This window comes from Juglans regia, unplaced genomic scaffold (genome assembly GCF_001411555.2).
Source record: "Juglans regia cultivar Chandler unplaced genomic scaffold, Walnut 2.0 Scaffold_25922, whole genome shotgun sequence".
NCBI classification, from domain to species: Eukaryota; Viridiplantae; Streptophyta; class Magnoliopsida; order Fagales; family Juglandaceae; genus Juglans; species Juglans regia.
In genome coordinates, this window is record NW_023357374.1 from 84,832 (window position 1) to 111,240 (window position 26,409).

At 39.6% G+C, this 26,409-nt stretch overlaps 1 protein-coding gene across 2 annotated transcripts; it reads left to right on the forward strand.

Annotated features, from left to right (window-relative positions):
- The first annotated feature begins 11,541 nt into the window (after window positions 1–11,541).
- Window positions 11,542–18,225, forward strand: LOC108986807 (polyamine oxidase 2-like). Of its 2 annotated transcripts, XM_018959569.2 has the most exons (11): window positions 11,542–11,776; window positions 12,013–12,059; window positions 12,349–12,452; window positions 15,047–15,135; window positions 15,258–15,371; window positions 15,580–15,667; window positions 15,845–15,930; window positions 16,026–16,128; window positions 16,943–17,040; window positions 17,133–17,562; window positions 17,681–18,196. In XM_018959569.2, the coding sequence occupies exons 2-11, from the start codon at window positions 12,017–12,019 to the stop codon at window positions 17,987–17,989; spliced, it is 1,464 nt and encodes a 487-aa protein (XP_018815114.1). In that variant the 5' UTR covers window positions 11,542–11,776; window positions 12,013–12,016; the 3' UTR covers window positions 17,990–18,196. The 2 variants fall into 2 exon arrangements, with proteins under 2 accessions (XP_018815114.1, XP_018815113.1); XM_018959568.2 differs by having other exon boundaries at window positions 11,542–12,059; window positions 17,681–18,225.
- The last annotated feature ends 8,184 nt before the right edge of the window (window positions 18,226–26,409 follow it).

Below are 26,409 nucleotides of genomic sequence, written 5' to 3' on the forward strand. Positions count from 1 at the left end.
CCACACGCACTAACTAGCATGGATCCTCGGTGGCGTAGGGGAAAACAAAAGTAAGCAGATGCCCACGAGCCAGCGGGGTAAAAGGTAGGTACAAAGAATGCAAAGTATTTAATTTCTCATGTGCCAGCACAAAGAAAATTAGCAGGATAGCTAGAAGGGATATTTGAGCCCCCATAATTTTAGCTAAGAAATAAAGTCAAGAAGGGACTCAGACTCTTAATAAGAGATGGACTTAGACTCCTAAAAGGAAAATGATTCACAAGGCAAATTAGACTCTATCACACCAACGAAATAACATCTATAAATAGCCTACAGGAGGTAACAAATTCTTAACTTGATTTATTTGCTACTTTATATACTTACTCTCATATTGCTATACTAACTTAAGCATCGGAGACTCCATAGGAAAGCCAGTACCGCCCCTTTATTCGTTGGAGATCATCCGTGTGGTTGGTGGTGTGAAACAAGTTCTTCACACACACAAATGTCAAACGTCTAGAAATTTGGGTATGGTGAGAAAATAAAGTTTAGATTAGTAACAAACTGCAATCAGGGTTCCATAGCATACAGTCTTTTTTAGTTGCTCATTCATGGTGCCCAAATTTTCTGGAACCCCAACGAAATATTCCATTACAATTGGTACAAGGCATACAATTAAAAGCAAAAACACAAAAAAAAAAAAAAAAAAAAAAAAAAAAAAAAAAAAAAAAAAGACAATGAAGACAAAACATTGATTCGTACCTATGTTCATTGAAGGACCAACAAAGTGACCATCAAAAGAAGGTTTTGCATGCAAGCCCGCAGAGTATTTAAAAAAAAAAAACTAAAGTGACATTTATATATTAAGTACAGAGTTCCTCAGCCATAATAAGAGAAGAAATACAAGGAGCAGCATGATCCACATCTATAACTTCAGACTCAAGAAGCACAGCTTCTCTAGGAAGCTTATCTGCTACGCCATTAGCATGTTGAATTCTCCAGTCAGAACCAACCAGTAAATTATGAAAATATGAGAGGATACAACCAATTCTGTAATCATCTTGATTATTTGATAATGCAGCATGTACACCCTAAAGTGAATCACCCTAAAAAAATAATGAATGCAGCCCAAGATCAAGACAAAAAATAGCAATAGCCATTTTGTTGCAATTAATAGTTCAACACAAAAAAGTAATGGTTGCATCAAACTAGCAATGAAAACACCATCACAATCTCGAATGATCACCCCTATACCAATTTTGTTGCAACTAGCTTGGATAACAACATCCCAATTAACCTTAATCCAAGTAGGAAGGGGTGCTTCTCAATCTAATGTTGCAAGATGTACTAATGGTCTAACCACAATTGAGGTTAGCATGGCTTACAGATAATCCTCATTGGCCTGTATAGCATTACCAAAGAGAGTTGAAGGAGGTGTAAAACTGCCCACATGGATCAAGGAGTTTCTCCTATGCCAAAGTTATCGAGCAATGATAGCAACCAACTCCAAATCTTTCTGTTCTAGCCTCATGTTCATTTGCTCAACAATGAGACCAAAGTCAGTTGCTGTGATTGCAACTTTCTGAAGAGCCCTAGAACCAAGAAGCCAAACATCACATGCTAAAGGACAAGTCCAAGGAATATATTGGGCACACAGAATTTGTGATGACATGCTTTTTATATAAATTCATTTTTGTTGGTAGAGCATCAATACAAGCATGCTATAGAAAAACCTCAACAACATTGGTAACTTGCAATGATCAAATTCTTTTCTAAAACACCTCACACTACCCTTTCATAGAAGATTCCCCAATAGACAAAGTCAGTAGCTGCTTTTGCAAATGGTAGGCATTTTTACTGAAAAACATCCATTGGAAGTATCCCTCCACAATAATCTGTTGGCACAACCTTGTAAGCTTATAGGAATCTTCAGAATTGCTTCAACATCTGTGTCATTAAAGATAGAATGTAGTAGATCCAGATTCCACAACCCTTTTTTAGTATCAATCAGATTAGCAACCATTGCATTCTCAGGCAAAACTGAAATTGTAGATTGAATTTTACAAGAAACATCACGAGGTAATCATCTATCTTTCCGAATTTGGATCTGTGTCCCATCTCCAACTCTCCATAGAATACCTTCATGTAATAGAGGAATGGCTTGGTTTATACTCCTCCAAATATAAGAAGATTTATTCCCCAACTCAGCATGCAAGATATTGGTAGTAGGAAAATATTTAGCTTAAAAGATCCTACTTGGAAGAGAGTGAGGAGATTTCAGTATACTCCATACTTGTTTAGCCAAAAGGGCTAAATTAAAATATTTTAGATCTCTAAAACTGAGACCCCCATATTGTTTCCCAGAACTTAAAAAGTACCAGCTTTTCTAATGAAGTCTGGAATGATTATCAAAATGACCTCACCAAAAGTTAGTAAACAAGGAGTTGAACATTTTACAAAAAGAATTTGGAACCAAAAACACACTCATACTATAGGTAGGGATAGATTGAAGAGCAACTTTAATGAAAATTTCTTTCCCAGCTTGTGAAAGAAATTTGTTCTTCCAGTTGTTAAGCTTTTTGCTAACCCTATCCATAATACCTTGAAAAGCAACCACCCTAGATCAACCCATTAAGGAAGGAAATCCCAAGTATTTATCCAAATTATAAGATACTTCATAGTTGCAAGCTTGGTCTTGCTCCAAGAGGGGGGGGGGGGAAGGGAGGGTTTCCCTATTAAGCTGTTGGTCTTTCCCAAGTTTCTTTCGGTCTTAGCATCAAAGATAAAGTTTGAAAGAATTGCAACAAAAATCAAGAGTCTGGGCCTATACGTGTTTCGGCCTATGCTTGTTTGACCTACTTGTGTTATGTTTTATATTTTTCTAATTAGATATTTGGAGTTAAGACAAAATTTACATGTAGAATGTAAATTTTGATAAATTTTAAAACTAGGATGTGAAATCTTTTAATTAAGGATAAAATGATCATTTTGCATATAGAGGTGTAAAATGATAATTTTACTCCAAGTCAGTATTTTTATGTTTATAACTTGTTAATGAGGTGTTTCTAACATTTAGAAATATCTCCTTATAGTTTTCCGTTTATTCGTGCTTTAATTCGCCACACTATGTTCACTATAAGCTAGTTTTTAACTTACTCTAAGAATAATTGTGTATGTGTGTTGATAAGAGAACAATTGTTCGTGTTCTTATGTTCTTATATATATCATACTATGTCATGTCACAACATGTATATCTGTTACATATTTTATTTTGTCACGAAATGTTTATCTGTTACATTTCATGTCTTGCCACAAAATGTTCATTTGTTTCACGTTATGCTGTGTCATTCATCTCACGTACATATCTCGTTATGTCATGTCATATCATATGTGATTTCGTTTCACGTCACGTCATGTCTCAAGTATCTCTATTGATAATTCACGCAAAGTACTTTTGGAGGAATTATCCTTATTGTTTGAATACCTCTACTCAAATCCTCATGACATAATTATTTTGATTGTTAGAATGTTATTAGGTACGCCTAGCCTAATCATTCTGATTGTTAGGGTATCTCATTTAAAATATTTCTGGCGTAATCATTCTGATTGTTAGGGTATCTCATTTAAAATATTTCTGGCGTTATCATTGTGATTGTTCAATTTCATGTTCAGTTCATGTTCAGTTTCATGTTCAGTTTCACAATCAGCTTATGTTCACCTTCACGTTCAGTTTCACCTTCACGTTCAGTTTCAGTTCATGTTACTTCACATTCAGCTTTATGTCATGTTTCTTTAACAATTCAATTCATCTCATGTTAATTCAAGTCATGTCAACACATGTCATGTTATTTGTCAAGTCACATCAAGCTTACTCATGTTCACACATTTTGCATTCATACTTTTATTGTCATGCATGCATCTTTAAACTGCCAGTTTAATTTATTTGTTAACTTGTTGAGATTTGTAATCAAATCTTACCTGGTAATCCAAACTACAATTCCCCTCGGAATGGAAGATCATGTGCCAGGATCAGAAGACGCTACAGAGGATCGACTGGAGGAGGTCAATTAGGCAGCAACGACACGATGCGGAGCATATCATTGCGATGCTCTGTTTATCGATAGGATTTTGGCTTCCTTGGCCGAGTTGTCCGAGCTACTTGAAGGATTAGCCTAATAGTTATCTTAGTCTTTGCATGTACTTAGGGAGCTCTTTCTCTAGTACTTTTATGGTTACAAATCTTTGGGACATACACTATAACTTGAACGTATAGATCTTTAGTTTATAAAATATATTTTGATGTTTTGGAATATGTCTTATCTAGTACATAGTATTGCTCAAAGAAAATAATTATCCGCTATCAATATTGCATATTGTTTAGATGAATGCTAGGTGCATTGCATATTTATTTGTCATGAACAAGGATAGGTAACCGTTTGTTGCATGTCCAGACGCATTAGGCTCCGCCAAATCCCATGGAGAATCTGGGGGCGTCACACCATTGCCATGGGGACCAGGTGACTTATAAGGGCCCATTTGAAAAACTATCGTCTCAACCTTATCCATAGTAAAAGGTTTAAGTAGAGCAACATTCATGTCAGAAGAAACCTTTGATGTCAAAGCTTGTAAGGAGGAATCAATGTTGGATGGTTTAGAGGTTGTAAACAAGTGAAAATAGTATTGTGTAAAGGCTCTCCCTATCCCAACAGTATTTGAAAACTTGATCCCTTGAGCATCCTTAACCTGCAAAATTGTGTTTCTTCCCTTGTTTTGGCTAGCACATAAATGAAAGAATTTGGTATTCCTATCTACACTCTATAGCCAAGTAATTTCCTTTTTAAGTTGTCTTGTTTGCTCAACAGTCGTAGTTGTCAAGTTTTGCTAAAGATTCACCAAACTATCTAGTTTCCCTTTCAAGGTTTGGTCTGAAATAGGATCTTTGTGCTTGCTTGCTCCATCTTTTCAACCTTTGCATTAAACTGCCTAGTTTCTGTGTGAGATTGGAAAAGCCCCAGAAAGGGATCCAGGTTGTGTCCTAACGTCTTGAATAACATATTCACAATCCTCATAAGTAGACCAGTTTGCTTCAAATCGACATAACCTATGAGAAACTGAAGACTACATAGGGAATTGTTGACCGATAAGCATGATTGGATAATGAACTGATGTAGAAGAGGGCAGTATTTGAACATTATCATCACCAAATTTTTCACTCTATGTAGGATTGGCACCTGCCCTATCAAGCCGTTTTTTAGTGAAAGTACTGTCCTATCTATTATTAGACCAAGTGTATTGATCTTTGAAAGCTCCCAAATCACAAAAATTACATACCTGTAAGACATCTCTAAAAGAAGCCATATGCTTTTTACTTCTTCTAGCCCCCCTTCCCCCAAAATTTCTAACTTTGAAACAATATCTCATTGAAATCACCCAAGCAAAGCCACATATGAGGTTGTCATCTGTGTAGACAGTGTAGTACATTATAGCCTTCAAACCTTCTATCTTTATCAGGATGTCCATAAAAACACGTAAGCATCCATTGCAAATCACAATCAAGATCAGTACTGCAATAGGAAATAGAAGTGGATAATGGTGTATTGTAGTGACCGCTCCGAAGTATATAAGAGAGTATTGCTACATCAAAAAGACCATTTGAGCAATAAGTTTCAAATTACTAAATAACATTATTCTTTAAACAGACACGTAAAAGTCAAGTAATAAGGCACTCAAGGTGCTTGAGGAAATGACACAATCAGAAAAGGAAAAGTTTCTTCGTATATTGTATTCACCCCCATACTGTTCATTACATCCATACGCTATTTATATCAAAGAACTATCCAAAGAATCAGATTACATCAACGGTGCAGATCTACACAAGAATTGAAAAATGATATTCTAGACCTAGGACACTTGTAGCTCTTTCATCGGTTCTCTTGAAGATGCTTTTGGTAGAGGCTCTTTTGTAGCCGTTGTGCATGAGTCTTTTGTTTGCTTTTGGTTGTGGTCTGTACTATCTGGTACAGCAGTGTGGATGTCAGCCTTGCCATGCGCATTACCAAGCATTGTGGCTGCAGAGTTTGTTGTTGCTTCAATAGCCCCCTGCGAGTCAAGCGGCACCGAAGAGATGGTGAGGCTTGATCGAAGCAGTTGAAACCGAGCACTTGAGAGAGGCTTGGTAAAAATATCTGCAATTTGATCTTTAGTGGAAATAAATGAAACTTTAAGGGTTTTGACAGCCACTCATTCATGCACAAAGTGATGATCTAAGGCCATGTGTTTGATGTGAGAGTGCAAAACAGGATTTACAGAGAGGTAAGTGGCACCTAGATTATCGCACCATAAAACTGGAGGAGTGGACAAGGAAATTCCAAGTTCACCCAAGAGAGATTGTAACCATAGTACTTCACATGTCGTATTTGCTACTGCCTTATACTCAGCTTCAGTCGAGGATCGAGCAACAGTGGGTTGCTTTTTGGACCCCTAGGATACAAGGTGCGAACAAAGATACACACAGAATCCACTAGTGGATCGACGATCATCTGGGCAACCGGCCCAGTCAGCATTAGAAAATGCTGATAAATTAAAGGAAGACGAAGGTGAAAGATGAAGGCCATGGTGAGGAGTGTGACGTAAGTAACGAAGTATGCGTTTAACGGCTTGCCAGTGAGGAAGCTTAGGACAATGCATGAACTGACAGACTTTGTTAACAACAAATGAAATGTCAGGGCGGGTAAAAGATAAATACTGAAGACTTCCTACTGTGCTACGGTAGAGTTGTGGGTCTTCAAATGAAGACCCATCAAGGGCAGTGAGTTTTTCAGATGTAGACATAGGAGTCGAGACAGCCTTTGAGTTATGCATGTTGGTTTTTTTGAGAAGATCTGAGATATATTTATGCTGAGATATGAACAGACCACTGGGGTTTCTGATAACCTCAATGCCTAGAAAATAATGCAAGCAACCTAGATCTTTGACTGGAAACAAATTGTGCATGGCAGAGATAAATTCAGAACATAACTTATTGCTAGAGCCAGTGACAATAATGTCATCAACATAAACAAGAACATAAATTAGATTAGAGCCATGGCAATATATAAACAACGAGGAATCCGACTTAGAGGCAAAAAAATCAAGAGACAAAAGTTTGTTGCTTAGTTTTGAAAACCAAGCTCGAGGGGCATGTTTGAGACCATAGAGGGACTTACGTAGCTTGCAAATGTGTGTGGGAGTGTGGGATGATTAGGATTTGCAAACCTCGGCGGCTGTTGCATGTAGACAGCTTCCTCCAAGTCACCGTGCAGGAACGCATTCTGAATATCCAACTGGTGTAGGGGCCAAGACAAGGTAACATAAATGGATAGGATGGTTCGAATGGTCACTGGTTTGACTACAGGATTGTAGGTCTCTGTGAAGTCGACCCCCGCTTGCTGATGGAATCCTTTAGCAACTAAGCGAGCTTTTCGCCATTCAAGAGTTCCATCGGCAAGACGTTTGGTCTTTAGGACCCATTTGCAACCGAGAGTGTTGAGGTTGGAGTCATGAGATCCCAGGTGTGGTTGAGAAGCAGGGCATTAAACTTGGTGGCCATAGCAGCGCGCCACTTGGGAAACTTAGTGGCCTCAGTGAAGGAGGAAGGTTCCTCCGGAACCACGGAGGGAGCGGAAGTGGTGAGGTGAAGGGAAGTGTTCCACGCAGGCCAGGGGATAGTGCCATCAAGACGACGGAGGGGTTTATGGATGTTGGTGCGGGACCTCGTAACCATGGGGTGGATAGGAGGTGCTGCGGGAAGGGATGTGGCAGACGAAGGGGATGGAGGCCGAATAATAGAGGGAGAAGATGATGCAACTGGGTTGATCTGTGATGCGGCAGTTGGGTTGGTCTGGGATGATTGCCGAGTATTAGAGGGATAGCTGCGGGAAGGGAGGTTTGATATATGCGAAGTAGATAACTGCAGGGAAGAGGAAGATGAAGCCCTATTTGGAGAGGAAGATGTTGCGACGGGTTGGGTTGATCTGTGAGGAAAAGGGTGTATTTTTGGGCTTGGGTGTAGAATGGGTTGGGACCTGGACGGGTGTGAAGTTGTGGGCATCTTGGGAGGCCTGGGTTTAGAGTGAGGCCTGGTAAGGGAGCTGGGAAAGTATTGCCGTGAGAAGGGAGAGTGGACTGTGAGTTTTGAGGGGCAAATGGGAAGGTGTCTTCATAAACCTGGACATCTCGTGAAATATAAAGCCTACCCGTAGGTATGTGAAGACAAAAATACCCTTTGTGATCGGGACTATAACCCAAAAAAACACATGGTTTGGATCTCAAGTCCATTTTGTGATGGTTGATGGTTGAATGGCCTTAAGTTGGGCCAACAAAGGCATCCAAATGTGCGTAAAAAGGTATAGTCGGGTGGTTGATTAAAAATTAATTGAAAGGGAGATTTGTTTTGGAGAGTTGGTGTAGGCCTTCGATTTATAAGAAAGACTGCGGTTGAGAAAGCTTCGGCCCAATTTTTTTGTGGAGCAAAAGAATGGGCCAAAAGTGCAAGGCTGGTTTCGACAATGTGGCAGTGTCGCCTCTCAACCGTGCCATTTTAGGCATGAGAGTAGGGACACGTCACACGGGGTTGAATTCCATGATTTTGAAAAATTTTATGTAAGGGCCGAAATTCGCCACCCCCATCGGTTTGAACCGAGGCAATATTGGAGGAAAAGAACATGGTGACATATTTTTAAAATGCAAGAAACATAGATGATACATCCGATTTTGCTAAGAGAGGAAAAAGCCAAATGTATTTCGAATAATATCAACAATAGATAGATAAAAGCGACAACCATGAGACGACGACACAGGCGCCGGTCCCCAAACATCTAAAAATAAAAGACTAAAAGGCTTAGTAGAAAGGGATGGAGTAGGTGGATGAGGTAAAGTATGTGATTTGGCTTGAGGGCAAGAGTGACAGGAGGACATCCGGTTGTGAGAGGTGAGGGGAAGGTTGAATTTTTTTATGGTGAAGGTAGTGATCTGTGGGTTGGGATGGCCAAGACGAGAGTGCCATGTTTGAGTAGAGGTTCATTCACCGATCATTGCTTGAGGAGAGAGGGAAGGTTGTGGAAACACCTTAGTCACTGAAACACCAGTAGGGAGTTCATACAACCCATTCCTAACGTTGCCCTGAAAGAGTGTTGCCCGGGTGCGCAAATCCTTCACAAAAAAAAAAGTTGGAGTGAAATTCAAAAAACACAGAGTTATCAAGACAAAACTGACGTATAGAAATTAGATTACGCGTAATAAAGGGCACATGAAGAAGATTTTTAAGGATAAAATTTCCAAAAGAAGAGGGGAAGTGAGCTGAACCAATATTGTGTATGGGAAGAGTAGAACCATCCTCGATGCTAACTTGGTCAGGGCCTTGGTATGATGCAGCGTCAAGATTGAGATTGGCAAAATCATTGGTAAAGTGGTTCGTCGTCGTTGTATCTGGGAACCACAAATTGGAGTTAGGAGCTTCCTGATGCAGAGAGGTATAATGGGTAGCAAATGAGGCAGGTGCAGGGGTTTGATGTGCCAGATTCAAACGTTGGTAACATGATACTTCCAAGTGACCAGGTTTGTTGCATATTTGACATATCATTCGGTCAAAGGGACGATTAGACGGCTGGTTGAAGGCCCCACGTTGCCCACCACATCCATGTTGACCCCTGAATTGATTTCCCCTACCTCGGTTTGAAAATGTATTGAGAGGAGCCTGTCGAGAGGTGGAGTTTGCTGCAAGAGAGGTACCTGAAAGCAGAGCATTAGTTTGATGAGCAAGTCGACTTTCATGGTTTAAGAGATAACTGAAGACCTGAGGAGGAGTAAGGGGTCCAGACCATGTGGTTAGGGAAGTAACAATGGAATCAAAATCAGTTCCAAGGCTGGCTAAGAGGTAAATAATGAGCTCTAAGTGGGAGAGTGTTTGGCCAGTAGCGGCAAGAGTAGAGGCTAGGGAGGTTGCTTTGGGAAAGTAAGTGGAGATGGAATCAGATCCCTTTTTCAAGGTAGCAAGTTAGTATTGGGTTTGCATTATATGAGCGGAGGATTGAGCCAAAAATATTGTTTGAAGGGTAGACCAAACATCAAAGGAAGTGGTGCACGTTAAAACCTGGGCAAGAATATTTTCGGACAAAGAGGCATTTATGGCCGAGATGATCAACTGGTCTTGTAAGACCTAGTTGGTGTGTGCGGGGTTGGGAGAATCGGCAATGGTGGAGGGAGGAGCAGAGATGGATCCGTCCACATAGCCGAAGAGACGATGTCCCTTCAAGAACGGTTCCATCTGTGCTTTCCACAATAGGTAGTTCTCTAACGTTAACTTGATGGTGATGAAATGGGTAGAGGAGTTAATGGTGGTGAGGTTGTGGGAAGGTGGTGGGGAAGAAGAATGAGAGGAGGAAGAAGAAGAAGAAGAAGAATGTCCTGAGTTGGCCATGGGTAGGGGACGTGAGTCCTAGAGGGCTCTAGATACCATAAACAGACATGTAAGAGTCAAGTAATAAAGCACTCAAGGTGATTAAGGAAATGACACAATCAGAAAAAGGAAAAGTTCCTTCATATATTGTATTCATCCCCACACTGTTCATTACATCCATACGCTATTTATATCAGAGAACTATCCAAAGAATCAGATTACATCAACGATGTAGATTTACACAAGAATTGAAAAATGATATTCTAGACCTAGGATACTTGTAGCTCTTTCATTGCTTCTCTTGAAGATGCTTTTGGCAGAAGCTCTTTTGTAGCCGTTGTGCATGAGTCTTTTGTTTGCTTTTGGTTGTGGTCTGGACTGTCTGGTACAACAGTGTGGGTGTGAGCCTTGCCATGCACATTACCAAGCATTGTGGCTGCAGAGTTTGTCGTTGCTTCAATATTCTTTCATTGTATATAAAAGAGATATCAATGCTCAATCAATTTCAATTCGATTATCGGAAAAGGCTTAAAAACAAACCGGTTAGGGGTATCAACTCCAAATAAAGATACATGAAACTCAAACAAATTCCTTTTTGAAAATAAGTAATCCCACCTCCTTGGATTATTATGATTGTGACTTTATTCCTGATATGGAAATTGGTTTGCAACCAAAGAAAATAAGAGGGTAACGTAAGAAAAAAATTTATTCATTATTTTTATATATTGTACATTATATATATATTTTTTATTAAATATATAATTTATAGATAATGAGTAAAAGAATTTAATTAATTTAAAAAGAATAAAATTAAAAAAAATTAAAAAATATAAAAAAATAATGTATAATACGTGAAGATGATATAATAAAATTCATTAGAAAAAGATTGTGAAAAAGGCAGTACCATTTGGACATTAGGGGATGTGACATGTCAAATGTGCCGTACGTGTAGCGGTTTCCATTTCAACTGGTGGTTGGATCTGACGGAAAGGGCAATTCTGGAACAAAAGATATATACATCTAAGGCAACTTTTCTTGACCTTTAACACGTGCCTACCAAATGCTGTGAGTAACAAGTTTAATCCTACCTTAAGCGTGTACAGTTTTCGGTTTTCCTGATCAGCCTCGTCTTGTCCCTATAAAACCAAAGCCAGAAGCTTGGAATCGACAGGCACAAAGCCATTAACGCACCCCTCTCTCTCTCTCTCTCTCTCTCTCTGTTCTGCATTTCATTTACGTTCACGAATCAAATCCTAGATATTTTTTCTTTTTCTCGCATGCCAAACGCGCATTTTCTTCTCTCTTCAGCTCATAATCGTGGATAAGATTTCGAAACCTGATTGAAGTTACCACATAAAAAAGGTACAGAGTGAGAGAGAGCTGTCTGAGCTGCTTTTGGAAGCAGGGTTTTGTGTTGAATTATTCGAATTCCAGCCATTTCATAGCGTGTCTTTGATTTTTGTTCTCCATTACTCGCCTCAACTGCCTCCTTACGTGTTTCAATTCACGAAAAGCTTCTGGATACTTCATTCTTCATTAGCAGTAGTCGTAATAACTTCTCAAGTAATTTTCTTATTGTCGATCGGCGATTGTCTCAGCGAAATGGAGTCTGTACGCACCACGAGTAATCCCCAACTGCGCAGAGGTTTGCTTTTGCAATTTTTTGTAGTTTTTCCTCACTGGTATATGTATTAAACTACAACTATAATTATAGTGCTATGCTTTAGAGTATGATCTAATTTGTTGTCGAAGCTTCTGAAATAATGATCTTCTTATATTTTGAAAAAAAAAAAGTTATCTTTTCACAGAAATTTAATTACGGGCTGTTTGTATTTTTGAAAAGAGAAGGATTTAAGTATGCCGATGTGACTAGGAAGCTTTGGAATATCTTCAATTGCTATTCGTTAATCAGAGTTCGTTCATTTTTTGTGCAGGTCTTTCCTATTCAGATGCCGAGAGAAAGCCATCTGTCATTGTCATTGGCGGGGGTATGGCTGGAATTGCAGCTGCTCGTGCTCTTCATGATGCCTCATTTCAGGTGTGCAAAGAATGATGTGAATTGAATTCCAATTTCCTTGTAATGCTTCGTGTTGCCCGTGAAACTTTTATACATGATATTCTCTTTCCTAACTACCGTTCAAGAAGCAGCCGGTTTTTGTTTGCTTTTTTAAATCACACTTGTTGAAAAAGTCTTTATTTATTTACTTGGGTATGGCTCGCTCCAATTTATTCGAGATCGAGATGAAGAGAAGAGAGAGAAAGAGACTCGAGATGGAGGGGAGAGCGGTGCAGCACGGTGCGTGAGAGAGGAGAGAGAGAGAATCGAGATGAAGGGAGGGGAGGGCGGTGCAGCACGGTGCGTGAGAGAGGACAGAAATCGAATCGAGATGAAGGGAGGGAGGGGGTCGGGATATTAAACCCTAACCCAAAATGCTGTCGTTGTTTCGTTTATTTTTATAGATGAAATGAGATGAGTTAAAATTAAAATTAAAAATTAATTAAAATATTGTTAAAATAATTTTTTTTATTATTTTTATTTTAAAATTTAAAAAAATTGAATTATTTATTTTATTTTATGTGAGAATTTAAAAAAATTATAATGATTAAATGAGATGAGTTGTAGGAAGTTGTGAAAACATGAGTTAGTGCTTGTTTGGAAACTGAAAAAGTTTTAGAATTTTCTCACAAAATGTCTTCGGCCTCGTTTATTTTCACAACTCCTCTCAACTTATCTCATCTAATCGTTACAACTTTATCAAATTTTCACAGAAAATAAAATAAATTATTCAATTTTTTCAAATTTCAAAATAAAAATAATATTAAAAAAATATATTATTATAATATTTTATTTAACTTTTAACTTTAATCTCAACTCATCTCATCTGTAAAAATAAACGAGGTCATCTTCAATTCAAAAATATTTATATCTCCAAAATAAAAATCTCTCAATTTTTACAAAAACGTAACAACTGTTAAAAATTTAAATTGAACCAACTTTTCAAATCCATATACTCCATTTTCACAAACTCTCATACAGGCCATATCTTAATAAACTTTTATTCAATAAATTCTATAAAAATTCCTAAGACTTTCACCAACCCAATAAGAACTACATTTCCAGATTTTTTTAAAAAAATTCTCAACATCTATCTAATCGTTTCAGTCTTAGACTCTTAGGAATGCATAATTGGGTATTATATGCCAGGGAGGAATTGATATATTGGCGAGTCTTTCTATTCATCAGCTACTATTGATCAAACACACCCTACAACTGATGTGGATTTCCTTTTCTTTTTTTAAACCCATCCTAGTCTCCATCTTGCGTCCCCCTCCCACTCGTCGTAGCCCCTCTCCCTCTCCTTCCCATTTCTCTCTTTCTCACGTGGGTCCTTGCCTTTGAAGCCTAGATCCGCCACCTACGGCCATAACCCGAGCCCTTCCTCCTCCCTTAGCCCAAGGCCCGTAGCTCCTCCCTCTTCCCTCTTCCCTCGCACACACGCCTTCTCTCTCTACACAGTTTCCCCACGTCGCGGCTCAGATCAGCCATCTACGGCCCCGCGTTGCAGCCCATGAGCACGCCAGACCTCTACCCCTCGGTCATAACCTCCTTTCCCAGCCCACGTCGACCTTCCTCTCTCCCTCATACGCCCTCTCCCTCTCCCTCACGGGTTCTCCACCTCACGGCTAGATCTACACCACTGGACCACCGTACCACCCCCTCGACAGTCAATGGCACCACCAGCTCCACCGTAGCCTCCCTTAGCCACCACATAGTCAGGCCTCTTTCTCTCTCCCTCTCCCTTGTAGTATTCCTCACCCACGGCCTCAGCCACCCCAGCACAACCGTGCTCCTCCTGAGCCACCATGAGACACCACGAGCCTCCTCATGACCACCCCTTTCAGATCCCTCTAGCCATGAACCAAGCCGCCTCCAAAACAGCCCAAACATCAGCGACAGGGGTGCTGGGCAGATGAGAATCGGGGGGTGAATAGGGAGAAAGGGAGACGGGAGACGTGCTTCGTAGGGAGAAGAGATAGAGGGGGGGAAAAAAAAGACATGTAAGGTGTGCTCTGGCTGCTGCCAAACAGTGGCTGATCCGAAGATTATATCTATATTGGCGCTGGAAATTTAGGATTTCCTTGTCCAAGACTAGCTAAATTCAGTGAAACGTGAAGCTCAGTCCACATTATCATAAAATGTGCCACCTTCTTTCAAAAAAAAAAAAAAAAGAAACGAAAAAAAAAAGAAATGAGCTACCTATAACTAGTGCTCTAGGTGGGGCGTGACGGGTTTGTTTGTAAAGAGAAATATCCCATTTGGATATAGAAACCGTTTTATATCATCTCATTTCATTATTACAACTTTCTTAAATCTCCACACAAAATATAATAAACAATTCAACTTTTTTAAATCCTAAAATAATAATAATATTTAAAAATAATATTTTATTTAAATTCAACTTTCATCTCATCTCATCTCATCCTATCTCACTATCTAAACGGGGCCAAAGTAGCATTGTACTTCGATGTGACAGGATGTATGTTTGTTTCCACTGGGATGGATGCATCCATGACGTTACTATACATTCTGTGACTAAAGAAATTCTATTTCCCCTTTTCTGGTTTGTTCAGGTTGTCCTGTTGGAATCACGGGAAAGGATTGGTGGTCGTGTTTGTACAGATTACTCCTTTGGTTTTCCAATTGACTTGGGTGCATCATGGTATACTGCTTTGAAATATCTTCTTATTAGATACTTGAGTGTGGCCTGTTTATTAATGTTGAACCTAATATATGGACCGTGATTTACTGATTACAAAAAATATATTGATCGTGATGCCTCAGGTTGCATGGAGTAGGCAAAGAGAATCCCTTGGCACCATTGATTGGGAGACTAGGGCTACCATTATATCGTACCAGTGGTGATAACTCTGTTTTGTATGATCATGACTTGGAAAGGTACATATCACTTCGCTTTTGATGCGCTTATATTCCTGAGTTTTATCCTTGCGGTCTATATATCTATATAAGTGATCCATTTGGAGAAGGGACTGAATCTTCATCTTCCTATAGTTGAAAGAAATAAATGATATTACAAAACGTGGCAATGTCTCTGTTTCCATTCCTGTTAATTATTTCGATTTGACATTTTTTGTATTCTCTTCAGCTATGCGCTCTTTGATATGGATGGGAATCAAGTACCTCAGGATTTAGTCACTAAAGTCGGTGAAGCATTTGAGAGCATTTTGGAGGAGGCAAGTGATACTTCATTTTTAATGATTTGATCTTAGTTTTTCTCTATTCTTGATAGATAACATTGTCCCAACTGGAATGTTGTTGGTGCTGAAAATGCACTCTAATACTTAAATCCTCAAGTGGTATTATGTCTCACTACCGATGTTCATTGACTTGGTTTTCTTTCTTTAGTGTAGACAGATAAAATAAGACAGGAATCTAGCGAAGACATGTCCATATCCCGTGCCTTTTCGATTGTTTTTGCAAGGAGCCCAGAATTGAGGTTTCATCAACATGATGGCATATTACAATTAAAAGTTCATTTCTACATAAATTGTCAGCAAAGACATTTTTACTTAAATTGGCCCTTGCATACAGGTTGGAGGGGCTTGCCCATGATGTCCTTCAGTGGTACTTATGTAGAATGGAAGGCTGGTTTGCTGCGGATGCTGATACCATCTCACTAAAATGTTGGGATCAGGCAAGTTTTTGTGCATTAGAAATTTAAAACCGAGTGACTTCCTTCGGTGAAATTAGCAGTGTATAATGACATGTAGTAGAATTTAAATTTGCATTGTGATTATTTCTTATGTGGGAACACAAACGAGTTAGGTAGACACGCTTGCAGCTTCCTACATATCATAGAATGAATTAACCAAGTGTTAAAAGTGTAAAATTTCTGAATGGCTTGCTTTAAGCAGTACGAGGCTTCTAGTTCCTTTTATTCGTCTCCTGATCCTTCATCCAAAAGTTTACATGAGATCCTAATAGCATCACCTTATATAATTATTTTGATGTAAAATTTATGCATTTGGTATAGGCTGAAGCTTGACAAATAGTGTAACCATGGATGCAATTTGCTTGAAAAGCGACCTTTCCAATATAGTTAGGCAATATAGTAAAACTTTTTACTTTTCAAACTTCAAAGGTATTTGAATTTGAGTGCTTATTTGCTGCTGGTTAGCTTCACAAATGCTGGTACTATACACATATGATCCACTCCAATATTTAAGTCTTGATGTAATGTGTTTTGGCCCTTTTGGGTCGGGGGATATCTCATTGATCATGGTTAACTTTACACTGGATTAGGGTTTAAACAGGCCGTACAAAGACATATTGCATTTCCACTGTCTCTGGGACTTCCTCGTTATTAAAACAAGAGTGTTGTCATGTGATGCTATTGTTTTGTGCTTCCCCTTCTTGTTGCTTTCGTTGGGCAATTATGCTCGTTTATGCCTTGTCACTAATAATTTATTATTTAATGCTTGCTGCATTTCTTTTCCTCTTATATACAGGAAGAACTACTCCCTGGTGGTCATGGGCTTATGGTAAGGGGCTACATTCCAGTTATAAACACTCTTGCCAAAGGTCTCAACATCCATTTGGGCCACAGGTTTGGATCAAGTATTTGCAATGCTTCTCTTCTGCTCTATCCATTTGTTATGTTACCTACTCATCAATTGTAGCTATCAATCCTTATGCCAGGGTTACAAAGATTGTAAGACGTTATAATGGAGTAAAGGTAACGGTAGAAAATGGGAAAACATTTGTTGCAGATGCCGCCATTGTTGCTATACCACTTGGGGTGCTGAAAACAAAAAGCATAAAGTTTGAGCCAAAGCTCCCTGAGTGGAAGGAAACAGCCATTGCTGACCTTGGTGTAGGGATTGAAAATAAAATAGTTTTGCACTTTGAAAAGGTGTTCTGGCCAAATGTGGAGTTCTTGGGTGTAGTTGCAGAGACGTCTTACGCGTGCAGCTACTTCCTAAATCTTCACAAGGCTACTGGTCACTCTGTCCTGGTTTACATGCCCTCAGGGCGGCTAGCCAAAGACATTGAGAAAATGTCTGATGAAGCTGCTACTAATTTTGCTTTCATGCAACTCAAGAGGATCCTTCCAAATGCTTGTGCCCCAGTAAGACTTCCACTTTACGCATTTTATTCATTCCTTTTTGAAGCTTTGACAGAGGCAGTGTCAAGGTTTCATATTTCCCAAATTGTTTTTTTTATAATTATTTGTTTGAATTATGCAGATTCAGTATCTTGTTTCTCGGTGGGGCTCAGACATTGACTCACTTGGCTCCTATAGCTATGATACAGTAGGCAAATCCCATGATCTGTTTGAGAGGTTAAGGATCCCGGTGGATAACCTATTCTTTGCAGGGGAGGCTACTAGCTCAAACTTCCCAGGGTCCGTGCATGGTGCTTTCTCAACCGGATTGATGGCTGCTGAAGATTGCCGGATGCGGGTCTTGGAACGTTATGGGGAGTTGGATCTGTTCCAGCCAGTCATGGGTGAGGAGACACCAATGTCTATCCCATTATTGATCTCCCGAATGTAACTATTAGGGTACACCGCCTCCATATCTTATTAAGGATACAGTAGATATGTTAATTAGGGGATCCGATTAACACATTATTGCCATTTTGATTGGCTCTGATGGGAAATGGAAATGCATTTTCCATGGACTGACGAGTCAAATGTTGGTTGATGTTTAATAGTCTTTTCGTGTGACATAATAGTTATAATTCTTGCGACTGTCAGTAAAATGAATCTAGTAATTAGAAAGTATGCTAATAATTAGTGCTTTAATAGGAGATGCCTCTATTCTTTTTTCTTTATTTTTTTTTTCTCAACAAATAAGACATTTATAGATAAACTAACAGTTACAAGATACAAGTTTTGGGTGGGAGTCTCATACAGCCTTTTCAAAACCAACATATTACAACACAAAAAAGAAAAATAAAAGGCTGGTTTAGGAGCCAAATAAATGGCTCCCACCCAATTCCCACAAGCGGAGACTACTTGGTGACGGGTTTAAAATAGTCTGCTGAACAAACTATAAAGCTGCAGGTAGAAGCCGCAGTAAAAAGTTGTGTGCTGCAACATGTTGGTCTGGATTGGTTGGAATGAATTTCATCCACTTTCACTCGATTCTTGGTTAGGGAAAGCGAGAACATAGGAAAGCAATCAGAAACTAAGACGAATGGCCGGCGAGGGGTTACCACTGTCTGTGGAGGCGTGTGTACCGAGGAGTGGAAGGTTGGGTTCCGAAGACTCAATGTCGTTGATCCCGTCGTTGCCGCGCGTGGCGGCAAGAAACTTCTCCAGGCATGGCGGCGAGTGAAACTCGCGCATGGCATAAGTTGCGCGTGAGGCTTACGCGCTGCTCGTATGGACATATTTCTTCTACCGTCTTGAATATTGGCGCCTAGGGAGGCTGATGGCGGGGTGTGTGTCATCATATGCTCGCCGAAAAGCAACGGATCGACTAGTTTTGGTGCTAACGGGTAAAAGCTAACTAGACAAAAGGAAAAAAAAAAGCCCAGGCAGAAACCGAGGCTAGCAAGGGAGGGAGGTGGGTGGAGCCAAAGCTCCGACCCCCCTACCCCCAGTGAACGGATTGAATTCTTGGAAGCGGCAACGGGTTTTGCAAGAACGGAGAGAAAAACTAGTTTCGGGTTTCAATATAAGGTTTCAATATAAAACATTAGTTAGAATTTGAAGGTGAGCCCGGAGATGCTCTATTCATGTATTGGTGGGAAGTATTCTGGAATTTGGTACATAAATTTTTAATCAATAAATGTTATGGTACTTATTGTTTCCTTTTTTTTCTCTCTCTCTCTCTTACACACATCACGTGCGTTATCTTGTTGTGCTCTACCACCAACTTGCGTGGATTGATTGCAAATTGAAAGGAGAGCTCAAGTACCATGATCATAAAATGAGGAGTGGGACTACATAAGAGTAATACTATAAATTAATATGATTTTACGTGATTTATTAGATTTATTTTATAATAATACAATCTGACAAATTATATCTAAACATATTAATTTGTGAAATTATTTTTATATAACTCTCTACGCAGTCATGTGTTCTAACTCTAACCCGAATATTGCGATTCAGTTTTGCTCTACAGACAGCTTTGTAATGCTCTCTACATCTCTCACGCCATCCTATCATTGGTAAACTCAGAAAATTAGGAATTGACATCACAAAGAAAAATAGTGTTAATTATGGAGTTCTTACCTTTGTGCTATTCGAGATTTTAGTTTCGCAAAATTAATGTATGAGTTTTCACATTTTTGTAATTCAATGCCTCCACAAGAAAATTCACACGAAGACCACAATATAGCATTAGTATCCAATAATGCCATGTGTCAGCTCTCGATTTGTGACGTGGAATAGTATACAATATAGCAATAGTATGCAATAGTACGCTCCCGTTATCGGAGTCTACAAATTGAGAAAAGTGAAAACTAAGTACTGATTTTATAATTAACCCATAAAAATATAAAAATTCTTACAAAAGGTTAAAAGAGAAAAAAAAGGAAACAGAGTGAATATATTTCTGATTATTTTTGTAGAGAAATGAAAACACGAGGAGATGGAAAACTTTTGGTATTTTCTTCATTGCATTCTTTGTGTATAGACTTGAATATTTATAGAGTACATGCTAACAAACTTCTCCTAGGAATATACTCGAGTACTTGTTGTGCATTACAAATTACAAAATGAATTGGCAGAGTCAGTTACAAAGTGCCGGCCATAGTACAATGTAGTACAATAGCAGTACAATAACCATACCCAGAGGGTAAGCCCCAACCTATTCTAGGTGATTCTAGAAGATTCTTCTTGAGATGTGTCCAATGGGCAGTTGATGTGGTTGCTCTTTTAGAGGCAGTTGACGTGGTTGCTCTTTTAGAGGCAGTTGATGTGCTGGAATTCTGGGAGGCAGCAGTAGATAGCTCAATACGCTCCCGCAAGTCTAACGATGTGTCAACCACTATGAGACTTGTTCGCTGTAAATGAAAGCGAGATGAGACAATTGGTTTGGTAAAAATATCAGCTAACTGGTCATTGGAGGGGAGAAAGGCAACTTGAAGTGTTTTTGCAGCGACTCTATCACGTACAAAGTGGAAGTCAATTTCCATATGTTTAGTTCGTGAGTGAAGTACAGGATTGACGGAAAGATAAGTGGCACCGAGGTTGTCACACCAAAGGGTTGGGGGTTTGGGAAGGAAAATACAGAGTTCTTTTAAGAGAGATTGAACCCAGAGTAATTCACCAGTGACATTTGCTAGGGCCTTATACTCGGCCTCAGTGCTTAATCGAGCAATAGTTCGTTGCTTTCAAGAACTCTAGAATACTAAATTTGGACCAAGAAAAATACAAAAACCATCGGTAGAATGGTGATCATCAGGGCAACCAACCCAATCTACATCAGAGAAGGTTTGTAGCTGAAGGGACATTTTTGGATTATGCATGAACTGTGAAATTTTGTTTGCGACAAAAGCAAGGTCTGGGCGAGTTAAGGACAAGTATTGTAGACTGCCTACAATACTTCTATAAAGTGTTGGGTCAGTGAAGGTTGGAGTATCAGAAGTGGATAGGTGGGATGAGACAGACATGAGAGAAGTTATACCATTGGTAGTCAACATGTTTGTGCGAGCTAGAAGGTCACAAATATATTTCCATTGGGAGTGACGGATGCCATTAGGTAAATATGATACTTCCAGGCCAAGGAAGTAAGACAATTTTTCCAGGTCTTTTATTGGAAAAACAGAGGCAAGAAATTTAATAAGATGTTCAATTTGGGCATCATGAGAACTGGTGACAATAATGTCATCCACATACACAAGCACATAAATAAGAACTGACTTGTAAGAGTAGACAAACAGAGAAAGGTGGAATTGGGTGGAAGGAAGCCATATTCATAGAGTTTGGAACTCAGTTGTGCAAACCATGCACGAGGTGCTTGCTTAAGGCCATAAATGGCCTTTACCAAGCGACATACGTAGCGTGGGTGATCAGGGTGGACAAATCCAATAGGTTGAGACATGTAGACAGTTTAGGTCAAGGCACCATGGAGAAAAACATTTGAAATGTCTAGTTGTCTAAGAGATCAACCACGGGAAACAGCGAGGGAGATGTGATAGGAACCAAGGTGGGCCTACTCTTAAAGATCCTTTGCAAGTTCCAGATGGGCCAATTACAAGATCAAGGGCCAAGAAGATCAAGGAAGCAATGCAAGGATTGGTGCAATCCACCTGGGATGAAGCCAGCAAGAGCCCAACACTGAAGATGGGTCTGAAAGAAGAAGAACCAGTTTTGATCCACTTTATTCAAGCTGTGGAAGACATGACTTAAACATACGGCCTATCGTTATTGGAGGCTTCCAATTTGGTTAAATGATTTATTTTATTAGTTTAGAATAAGTGGGCTTGAAGATGCTTGGCTCACATGTCTTATTTCTTTTGAACTATGTTTTTGGGAAGGCCTTGTATTTTGGCCAAGGGCTTATTTGGAAAATTACATTTTAGGAACTAGGGTTTCATCAATTTACTGTTGGGGTTACTGTAGCCGCGCGTACTGTAGCCGGTACTGTTCATCAAGGGTAATTTTGGGTAAAAGGGGCATTATTTTGGCTAGGGTTTTGATTAGGTTTGGCTTTAAAAACTCTTTGTAGCCTCATTTGAGAGTTAGACAATATTGAATTTTATTTGTGAGTTGAGTTTTCTCCTCTTGTTCTTGATTGAACTCTTGAACTTATCAAAGGTAAATCACAACCTTTGTGGCGTTCCTCCTTTGTAATCTGGGTTCTTGAGACGGGTTCTTCAACGGGTCTAGATTTTAATATAATCTAGGTTCTTGAAACGAGTTCTCATCGGGTCTAGATTCTCCATCCTTGACTTGATTTTGGCTTTCTTGGGGAGTTTTCAAATTGATTGTGGGTTCAAGGGAATTCATTCCCACGGGTTCATATCATTTGGTATTCAGAGCAAGGTTTCCAATCAGGTCTTATTCTATCTTTTATTTCTTGCATATTTAATTCTAGGGTGTCATTGTTCTAGGATTGATTACAAAAAAAACAAATAGTGGTGGTTAGTAGGGTTGCTGAAATTCATTGTTCTAGGGTTTGTGTTGGCTGAAATCTCTTGTTCTAGGGGCTGCCGTATATCATTTGCCCAAGGGTTTTTGTGTTATTGTTAGGGTTTTTCTCAACTGCTTATTCTTGATTGTGATCAAATCAGTTGGTGAAAGGAAAAGAAAAGAAAAGAAAAGAAAAGAAAAGAAAGGAAAAGAAAAAAAAAAATCGTGAAAAAAAAAAAAAAAATTCGAGATTTTTTTTTTCCTTGATCCTTATCATCAAAGGGGGTGATTCTAGTTGATATCTTGTCTTATTGCTACTGTTTCATTCGTATAATTTTCTTGATTCACGTGCCATTTTTTTTTCATTCCTTCCGTGTTTCTCTTGTTCTTGTTTCTTGGACTTAATTACTAGTTGGGATAAAACAAGGTTGCTTTGTCTTGATTGAGTCAATTAGTTCTTAAAGAACTTGAGTGGGAAAACTCTTGAGGTAAAAGGCAAAGAGAGTGTGAGACTATTATCGAAAAAAGCCAATTAAGAGTGAAACACGAGTGGAGTGTCATTATTCGAGTGTAAACACGTGAGGGAGTGTGTGAGGTTTACTTTTTTTTTTGCCACTAACTTTCTCTTGTGTAGCGCCTAATAATGTCTCATCGGAGTAGCGCATCACCAAGGGGGAGAGCAGATAACTCATCCTTTGTGTTGCAAGCCATGCAACAACAGTTTGAGCGGTTAAACTTGGTGTTGGGTGAAGTGAGGGATAGGATGGATCATCAAGAAGCAGCGATTAGAAATCTACAAGGTAGGAGGGATAGGAGGCGATGTGAGCATAGAGTCGAAAATCAGTATGAGAATGAAGGAGATGGTGGGGAAGAGGAAGATTTAGCATCTGACGTTGGGTCGGGTAGAAATAGAGGAGTTAGGCATGAAAGAGGACTTGAGGGGAATCTAAGGGGTCGGGATGGTGTAGATAGAGACCTTGGTAGCATCAAAATGAAAATACCATCTTTCCAAGGTAGAACTGACCCTGAGGTTTATCTAGAGTGGGAGAAAAAAATAGAGTTGGTGTTTGATTGCCATAATTACTCTGAGGAGAAGAAAGTGAAGTTGGCGGTAATTGAGTTCACTGATTATGCTATTATTTGGTGGGATCAATTAGTGACCAATAGGAGAAGGAATTATGAGAGGCCTATAGAGACATGGGGAGAGTTGAAAGCTCTCATGAGGCGGAGATTTGTTCCTAGCCATTACTATAGAGACCTTTTTCAGAAATTACAAAATCTTACACAGGGGTCTAGGAGTGTGGAGGATTACCATAAGGAGATGGAGGTGGCGATGATTCGGGCTAATGTAGAGGAGGACCGAGAGGCCACCATGGCTAGATTTTTGAGTGGGTTGAATAGGGACATAGCCAATGTAATTGAATTGCAGCATTATGTGGAGATAGAGGACATGGTGCACATGGCTATGAAGGTGGAGAGGCAATTAAAGAGAAAAGGGACAGCAAGGTACACTTCGGTTTCTAGCACTACTTGGAAATCAAAATGGGATAGGAATGATCCAGCTGAAGCAAAGAGAAAGACCGAACCACCTAAGGGAAAAGATGAGGGAACTAGCAACAAACCCAAGGTAGAATCCCAACCTTCACGGAATAGAGATATCAAATGTTTTAAGTGTTTGGGTTCAGGGCACATTGCTTCTCAATGTCCAAATAGGAGGGTGATGATTATGCGTGACAATGGGGAGGTGATGACTGAGAGTGAGGATGATAGTGATGAAGGTGCCCGAGTTGGATGATGCTAGTGATGATGATGGAGTGGTATACCCTGTGACAGGTGAGTCTCTTGTTGCCAGGCGTGCTCTTAATGCACACATTAAGGTGGATGATGCAGAGCAACAGAGAGAGAACATTTTCCATACTAGATGCCATGTCAACAATAAGGTATGTAGTATGATCATTGATGGAGGGAGTTGTACTAATGTGGCTAGCACTACTTTGGTTGAGAAATTGAATTTACCAGCCTTAAAACACTCTAGACCATACAAATTGCAGTGGTTGAATGATTGTGGAGAGGTTAGGGTGGATAAACAAGTGTTAGTTACTTTTTCTATTGGGAAGTATCAAGATGAGGTGCTTTGTGATGTTGTGCCTATGCATGCGGGCCATATTTTGTTGGGGAGGCCGTGGCAGTATGATAGGAGAGTGACACATGATGGGTTCAAGAACATGTCCAGCTTTGAAAAGGAGGGCAAAACAATTAAACTTGCTCCTTTAACTCCAAGCCAGGTCTATGAGGACCAATTGAAATTGAAAAGTGAGGTTGCTCAAAAAAGAAAGAGTGAAAATGAGAGTGATCAGAAGAGAAAGAGTGAAAATGAGAGTGATAAAAAACGGAAGAGTGAAAAAGAGATTGAGCAAAAAAGAAAGAGTGAGAGTGAATATGAGCATAAAAGAAAGAGTGAGAAAGAAAGTAGAGAGGTGGCTGAGAGTAAAGAAAAAATAGTGGAGCCACGAGAGAAAAAAGAAAGAGAGTTTTCGGAGAGAAAAGGAAAGGCAAAAGTGAGTTTCTATGCAAGAGAGAGTGAGGTTAAGAGGGCTTTCTTCGCAGATCGCCCTACGATTTTTCTTGTCTATAAAGAGTCTTATCTTACTCTTGATGAAACTAACCAGTCTCTTCCTAGTTTGGCTGTTTCTTTGTTGCAGGAGTTTGAGGATGTATTCCCGAAGGAGATGCCGAATGAGTTGCCACCCATTAGAGGCATTGAGCACCAGATTGATTTTGTGCCCGGGGCTGCTATTCCAAACCGACCAGCCTATAGGAGTAATCCAGAGGAGACAAAGGAGCTTCAGAGGCAAGTTGAGGATTTGATGAGCAAGGGGAACGTGAGGGAGAGCATGAGCCCTTGTGCAGTACCAGTGCTACTAGTGCCAAAGAAGGATGGGACGTGGAGGATGTGCATTGATTGCAGGGCGGTCAACAATATCCCGGTAAAGTATCGCCATCCCATTCCTAGATTGGATGATATGCTTGATGAATTGCATGGTTCATGTATTTTCAGTAAAATTGATCTTAAAAGTGGGTACCATCAAATTAGAATGAAAGAGGGTGATGAATGGAAAACCGCTTTTAAGACTAAGTATGGGCTTTATGAATGGTTGGTTATGCCATTTGGACTTACAAATGCGCCCAGTACTTTCATGAGATTAATGAACCATGTCCTACGTGCATTCATAGGCAAGTTTGTGGTTGTGTACTTTGATGATATCTTAGTGTACAACAAGAACTTAAATGAACATATTGAGCATTTGAGATATGTGTTTGATGTGTTGAGATGTGAAAAGTTGTATGCTAATTTCAAGAAATGTGCCTTTTGCATGGAAAAAGTTGTTTTTCTTAGTTACGTTGTTAGTACAAAGGGTATTGAGGTGGATGAAGAGAAAGTCAAGGCCATCAAGGAGTGGCCAACGCCAAAAAGCATCACTGAAGCATCACTGAGGTAAGAAGCTTTCATGGCTTAGCTAGCTTTTATCGGCGTTTTGTTAAAGACTTCAGCACCATTGCTGCACCACTCACTGAGGTAATTAAAAAGAATGTTGGGTTTCATTGGGGGCTAATCAAGAGAATATGCTTTTGTCACTATTAAAAAGGTTGTGCTCTGCACCTGTGTTACCATTACCTGATTTTAACAAAGTTTTTGAGATTGAATGTGATGCCTCAGGAATAGGGATTGGAGCCGTTTTGATGCAGGATAGGCGGCCCATAACCTTCTTCAGTGAAAAGTTAAGTGGGGCATCCCTGAAGTACCCTACTTATGACAAAGAGCTTTATGCTCTTGTTCGTTACGTAGAGACTTAGCGCTTTACCTATGGCCAAGGGAATTTGTGA